Source organism: Tarenaya hassleriana, unplaced genomic scaffold (genome assembly GCF_000463585.1).
Source record: "Tarenaya hassleriana unplaced genomic scaffold, ASM46358v1 Cleome1012, whole genome shotgun sequence".
Taxonomy (NCBI): Eukaryota; Viridiplantae; Streptophyta; class Magnoliopsida; order Brassicales; family Cleomaceae; genus Tarenaya; species Tarenaya hassleriana.
The window spans coordinates 1-7451 of NW_010960322.1; the positions used below are offsets into that span (position 1 = coordinate 1).

The window sequence follows — 7451 nt, forward strand, 5'->3', positions numbered from 1 at the left end:
ACCTACGGAGTTGATACGACCATATCCAGGTTATATGTCTCTTGTAGAACTTTTTCCGAGTGTTGCAGGTCGATGAAATCTAGTTCAACAATTGCCTTGGGAAAATAAAGCATCTCGACTCCCATGGCTAGGTAGAGTAGTCTTTGGTAGGAAGATCATAGTAGACCGGTTTGAGTACGATTCTCGGGAAACTAGTATTGGATGGATGTTTTGCTTTTGATCTCTCGCGATGATGCTATTTGATGTTCGTCACTCTCTGTTTTGCAGATTTTATTCCTTCGTTCTTTACTCGAGGACGAGCAAAGGTTTAGGTGTGGGGGGATTTGATAACTCCTATTCTTCTCTATATTTTGATGAGAGTTTGTCTAGGTTTTATAGGATAATCACATGCATTCATAGGCATTCTAGGCGTGTTAGGATACAAAGCCCGGTTGTGCTCTAGTTTTGCAGAGTTACAGGTTTCGAAGATGATTGGACTCGAAAAGGAGCCATTTGGAGCGTTAAAGGAGAAGTTCGGATGAGATACTCATGTTGCGACATCAATAACTTTCTCTACAGAGATCCAAATCGTGCGGGACTTATACCATTGGAAAGAGCACTTCAAGAGCTTCGCGTAGACACCAAAATCGCATAAATCCGACACCAGAGCAGAAAGTTACGAGCGAAATCGTGATGACCAGAAAACTGCCAGCACAGGGCCGGATCCAACTGGATCCGGTCCGGATCAAGGACGCAGAATTCGACCCCAGGAATCTGGATCCGGTCCGGATCCACCTGGAATCGGTCCGGATCCAGTCTAAAACCCTGTTTCGCGATTTTCAGCATCTGAATGGGAATAGGACTCTGGGGAGCCGCCCTAGGGTTATAAAAAAGCCCTAGCCACGTCCTAGAACAGGGGAGAACATTAGAGAACACCTAGATACAGATTTTTGGAGAGCTTTTGGGGAGAGAAGAATAGAAGTTCACGGGATTTCGGGAAGAAGAAGGAAGATTCGATCGTGGAGACTACACATCTACATGAGCTTTTCTCTCCTTTCTTTTATCTCTTCTTCTCTGTTCTTTCTATTGTTTTCTATGAACCGTGAGTAGATCCACGGCTATGGGTTAGGGATTCGTATGTGTTTTGGGTATGTTTGAACCCTAACTTGGATTTCGGTTTTGATTTGATTCGGTTCTATTGATTTGCACTTTTATTGGATTGATGTTTGCTAACCCCTTGATCAATTATCTTGGATTCTGAACCACATAGAGATATGGGTTTGTTTCGGATCAAAATCAATAGGATAGATCGTATTATTCACACAGAGATATGGCTTAATCGATCTAGGGTTGATGATAGCGTTCTTTATGCACCTAGGGTTAACTTGAATAGATCGAGAGATTGACGAGTTACTCTGTAGGTAGGGAGTTAGTAGACCGAGAGGTGAATTCTCTATTATCATTGCTTGATGATTCCCGAATACAAGTCATAATCGTTATTCATGCATGCTTAGTAAATACCCATACACGCGAATACGATCCCGACACCCGTAGTCATCCTTGTTTGATAGGTCACTCGTTTTTATTTACTTTCTTATATTGCTTACCATTGATTCTACATATTTCCACCATCACTTGCTTGCTTGCTTTGATCTATTTTCGATCTAGATTTGGATTTAGCAACCGGTCCTCGTGTCCGACCCCGTGTTACGACGATCCGTATCCTTGCGGTGAGTTGTGAATCGGGTTATATATTTTAGACTCGATACACACGTATCAAGCACACAAAAACGCGTGGCCACGCTATAGATGAAGTTGCATCTATTTTACTAGTCGATTTGCCAAGACGAGAAAGCAGTTGAACTTGAAGGGTGAATCAAACCATGCCCTTGTTCAACATATGATATCGTGAGACAAAGGATCAGAACTTCAGCAGTTAATGCCTTGGTTAGATCACCTCTAACTCAATTCTAAGTGGGTGGTCATGGCGTCTTGCTAGAGGCTAATCATGATTTGTGGTTCGGGAAAGGTTCCCAAAGTCACTACCACTTAGAATGGGCCTACAGGGTCACACACCACTAGGGATGGACTTATACGTGAAGAATCCGAAGAATGGAAACGAGATTTGACCAAAACGAGCATGAAAAGGAGTTTTCAGTGTGTTGGTCCGGAACTGACCAAGTTTGGTCAGTCCAGGTGGTCCGGAAGCTCGGTCTGAGGTCTTCTGTCCAGGTTTGGTCCGGCTGACCAAGAGTTGGTCAGTCCCGGACCAGACGCTGGGTCAGGTGGACCGAGAAAACGTGAGTCGGACTGAGCTGACGAAGAAGAAACTTGGTCCGGAGATGACCAAAACTTTGTTAGCCGGACCAAGCCTTCAAGTCAGGCGGTCCGAAGGGCTCGGACTAAGCTTGGTCTGCCGGACCAAGCTCCTGGTCCGGTCGGGATCTGGAAATTTTCCAAATTCGGATTTAGGGTTTTCTAAGCTTATTTAAGTTTGGGATTTCGTCCAAACTTAATTAAGGCCGCCCTAAAACTCAGAGAAACATCCTAGAACCCTAGAGAACCTGTTCTCTTCGATTTCGATTGTCCCGGGATTGGATCTCGTCTCTTGAGTTACCATTTTCTTCACTAATCCTAGCAGATTCGTTCCAAATCGTTTGGAATCCTTCCCGTCGGTGTGGATACGTGTAGAGGGACTGTAATTTCAGTCCTAGGTGATTAAGAACAGGCTCCGGATCGATAATTGCTTCAAGTTTCATTGAGAACGAGGTAAGTAACGATTCACTCGGTGATATACACGATCTTTCGGGTTTTGTAAGTTTGGTTGCGTGTGACGTCTGACTAGGTTTAGATCTTTCTTCCGCTGCATGAAACTTAGTAAACCAAACCCTAGATCGATATGATCGCATGCTAGGAACCCGTAGATAACCCAACAGACACAACCCGTGTCAAGATTCTGTATCGAAAACTTTATTTTTGTCAAAACACTCGTTTAGACTGAGTTATACTTCACTCGGAGTGAAATATACCTCACTCAGATCTAACTAGTTCATTGTCAAAACAAATATTTTATCGATTTATATCATATCATTTACGAATATATAATTCTTCCACCATATTTGTAATATATATAACTATGAATGAGATTATTTTGGTCAATCATTTAATCTAAAATATACTATCAATGAGCCGTCTTGAAGATACTAGGGGCTGGATGGTTGAGATTGATCGCAACCAAGACTGAAGATCAACCGAAGCTCTGAATCCGTCTTTTATTTCTTTGTTGCAGTGTTAGCTCATGTCCAGTAAAGGCTTTGTAGTTTGTCGCTCATGTGTTTGGATTGTGTAATTGTGGAATTAAGTGGCTACAATTATACTCATGCAATCACCTCATATTTTTATAGGGTTCCAAAAATAATCTAATTATAGTAGATTTTTTACAATACAGAGTAATTTGGACTAGAATAACCATTTCATTTTCAATATATAGAATAAAGAGCTGAAACAAATCAAACACTATACGCCGTTGATACACATACCATCTCTTCGTCGTCCATGCAAAGTTCACAATGCGATCCTACGTTGCACACTTATTGTATTCCTGATAACAACTCAGTCCATTAGAATTATATTAAAACATTCCTGGAGGATGGGAACCCAAAACCAGGAATTCGTGGTCGGTTGATTCACCGTCCTTAAGCACACACTTTCACCGTCCAGTTACCCTCTTCTTTCCTTTTAAGAACTTTTCTCTTACGGCAACCAATTCTTTTACTGCATCAGCCATTGTTATCCGGTTCGCCGGACTTTCTTCAGAGCACTTAATCCCGACATCGAACACAGCTCCCAAACACTCGGTAATGGCGGCACTGTCGCTGTGACTGTCAAAACTCCGTATGATTGATTGATCCGCAATGTCAAGTGTTCGTTCCGACCATGCTGCCTTGGTAAAACTATGAAGGTTAAAACCATCGGCGAACCGTTCATCCGTTGGTCTTTTACCGGTGAACATCTCCAACAAGAGGATCCCAAAGCTGTACACGTCGCCTGTTACCGATGGCTGGCCTCCCATTCCATATTCTTCACCCAACCCATACAAACGACAAAGAGATCGGCATTAGAAAACGAGTACATAACTTATTTGTTTTCGTATGTATTTAGGGGAAGATGTATACAGTGATTAGCGTTACTTGGAAACTATATATGTCAATGAGTTGTACGTACCTGGGGCAGCATAACCTATGGTTCCTCTGATACCGGCAGAGCTTAGTTGATTAACAAAGGACTCTCTATCAAATTTGAATAGGAGATGGGCCAAACCAAAATCGCTGACGTGAGCAGTCAAGTCATCATCTAGGAGAACGTTACTTGGTTTCAGATCGCAATGAGCGACTGGATCAGGAGAATGAGAATGAAGATAGTCTAAAACAGAGGCCACATCAATAGCTACGTTGAGTCTTTCAAGAGTAGTTAGGGTTCTTGAGGGATTACTGATCTCTTGGTGCAACCAAATGTCCAAGCTTCCATTGGGCATGAATTCGTAGATTAGTGCCCTGAATTCATTACCCTTTAAATCGATACTCGAGCAAACCGTTACTAGTTTGACAAGATTACGATGCCTCACGCTCCTTAAGGCCCTGCATTCCGCCATAAAACTCTTGGCAGCTCCAGGCTTTTGGAGGTTGAGAACTTTAATAGCAACAACCTTATTCTCGGGGCCAAGTAAGCCTTTAAACACAGCACCAAAGTTACCTGATCCAATCAAATTGCTCGAGGAGAATCCACTGGTTTCCTTTAGAAGCTCCCCATAACTTATCCTTTCATGGAAATGAGATGGATCACTCATGTTCGGTTCCATGTTTCTCATCGTCTTTTTTCTGTAACGATACATGGAACTCAAGGTCAGTACGACCAACAATAGCGATGCCAAACCCGTGCTCACACCAATAGCAATTTTTTTCCTGACAGAAGAATGCATTCCCCTTTTCACAGCATTTTCAACAGGGCATCGGGTTAGTTGTAGTTCTCGGATGCCTCCACATAGTTTCGTGTTGCCAAAGACTGAAACTACACTATGATTTGCAAATGCTCCTCCGGTTGGTACCATGCCTTCGAAATTATTCATGGAGAGATTAAGATAGTACAACGATGAAAAATTCACGAGGTATTCGGGTATCGGGCCAGAGAGACCATTGCTGGATAGATCAAGGACTTTGAGGCCATTCAACATTCTAATATCTGGAATGAAACCATCGAACGAGTTTCCTTGCAGCCAAAGTTCTTCCAACGATGGACAATTCCCCAAGGTTTGTGGAATCCGCCCTGAAATTTTGTTATAAGAAACAGCTAATCCAATGAGAAGTTTCGACTTCCCGAAATCATCCAGTAATGGGCCAACCAGAGAATTATACGAGACGTCTAAGTGCACAAGTGATGGAAGTTCCAAAACTTCCCGAGGTATGGTGCCGCTGAACTGATTGGAGCGAAGCACAACATCTTGAAGGTAAGAGCAATTTCCAAGATTTGGCGGGATGTTTCCTTCAAAACTGTTATTGAACAAATAGATGTATTGTAGTGTGGTGATGTTGCCTAAGGAAGAAGGTACCTTCCCCGAAAATTTATTTGAATACATGACGAGATTTTCCAAAATCGAAAGCTTGCCAAACGATGATGGAAGTTCACCAGACAATTCATTCTCTTGTAGGGATAGTGATCGAATGCTTACGAGGTTGCCTAAATCACTAGGAATGCTTCCAGTGATGAGATTTCCTCCAAGCGTCAGGATGCCCAAGTGGATGGAGAGGTTGGTTATGGCGGCGGGCAACTTACCTCCAAATCTGTTGTACTCAACACCCAAGACTTGTAGTTGCGTGCAGTTAGCCAATCCGCCGAGAAAATCGAGATCATCATAAGAGTGATTTCCTAGAGAGTTGTCATAGAGGCCTACCCATTGTAAATGTTGTAGTTGGCCAAAGCTCGATGGTATACTTCCAGTCAGATAGTTATCAGGGATATCTAACATCCGGAGAGCCGAAATATTGGAAATGGTAGGCGGGATGACTCCCGTGAAATGGTTATCCCCTAGATATAGAACTTCGATATTCGGAAGAAGAGTGCCGAAATCAGACCTTAGATTACCCGAAAAGCGGTTCCCAGGTAAAGACAAACCCACAAGCGAGGACAGATTGTAAATACCAGGTGGAAAGACACCTGAAAATCCATTTCCCGATACTTGGAAATGTGCCATTTGTGCTAATCTTGCTACACTCTGCGGGATCTCTCCTTTCATGTGGTTATAAGCCCAGTTGAGCCTCTTGAGTGATGTCATATTCCCCAAGGACTCCGGGAAAAACCCAGTCAAGTTGTTTTGTCTGAGAGATAGAAGCTCAAGCTTGGACAGAGACCCAAGATCAGAAGGAACACCGCCGCCAAGGTGGTTTGACGATAAATCAAGTGTCGAAAGGTTAGAGCAATTAGCAAGCTCGGACGGGATCCCTCCACCAAGAAGATTTTTGCTCATGTTCAAGTGTCGAAGCCTCGACAAGCTCCCAAGATTTGATGGGATTAAACCATGAAAAGAGTTGTCCGCAAGGTTAAGCCACCTCAGAAACGAGAGGTTACCAATGGAAGGCGAGACCGGCCCAGATAATTTCAGACCTCTAAGGTCCAGACCCACGATTCGTCCGTGTTTGCGACCGAGTTGAACTCCAATCCATTGAAAGAGAGGAAGAGAGTCGTTCCAAGAGTCCAAAGCAACTCTGCTTTCTTCAAGAACCTGAGACTTGAACTCAAGCAATGCTTCTTTGTCCGTCACAAAATCCGTGCGTCTGAATATTTGAGCATTGGTTGCTTCTGAAATCTCGAGTAGCATAAGCAAATGGAAAACAAGAGAAAGAAAGAGCTTCATACCCATACGCGTAAAATGCACTTTTTTTCCTCAATTTTTTTAGTAGCCCGGAAATGAACACGGGAGAAGGGTATATGAATAGACTCAAGGCAAATAAGAGTATACGTAACGTGTGGAATGGTTTGATCTGTGAGAACTGGGGGATTTACAAAAATGACTTTAAATGTCATTTTGACTTCAAGGGTGACCTTGAAATTTTGATAATTCCAATTTTGTCCTTCAATATAATAATTATATTTTATTATTATTTTATTCAGGAGACTTTATTTCGTTTTCGAAAAAACTTAATATTTCTTTTATTCGGTTTAGCGTTTCTTCTAAAAATGGGAGCCAATGTCCATTATAATTATCTTTCGATGAATGTTTTCTAAAATATTCAATTTTTATTTCTTTTATTGTAATTAATTTATTTAATTCTGTAATTATATTGTTAATTTGTTCTTTTTCTATTGTATTTTGTATGCATCTTAGTTTACTATATGTTTCTAAATGTTGTACTGGTGTGTTTAATAATTCGATATTTTTCTTGTATATTTTTTCCATTTTATTCGTCAGAATTTATAAT

The 7451-nt window shown here is 41.9% G+C and overlaps 1 protein-coding gene across 1 annotated transcript; it reads right to left on the reverse strand.

Annotated features, from left to right (window-relative positions):
• Positions 1-3407: 3407 nt before the first annotated feature.
• LOC104804940 (putative receptor-like protein kinase At3g47110) lies at positions 3408-7288 on the reverse strand. Its single transcript, XM_010529329.1, has 2 exons — positions 4204-7288; positions 3408-4059 (listed from the first exon to the last, which is right to left on the reverse strand). The coding sequence occupies exons 1-2, from the start codon at positions 6890-6892 to the stop codon at positions 3689-3691; spliced, it is 3060 nt and encodes a 1019-aa protein (XP_010527631.1). The 5' UTR covers positions 6893-7288; the 3' UTR covers positions 3408-3688.
• Positions 7289-7451: the final 163 nt, after the last annotated feature.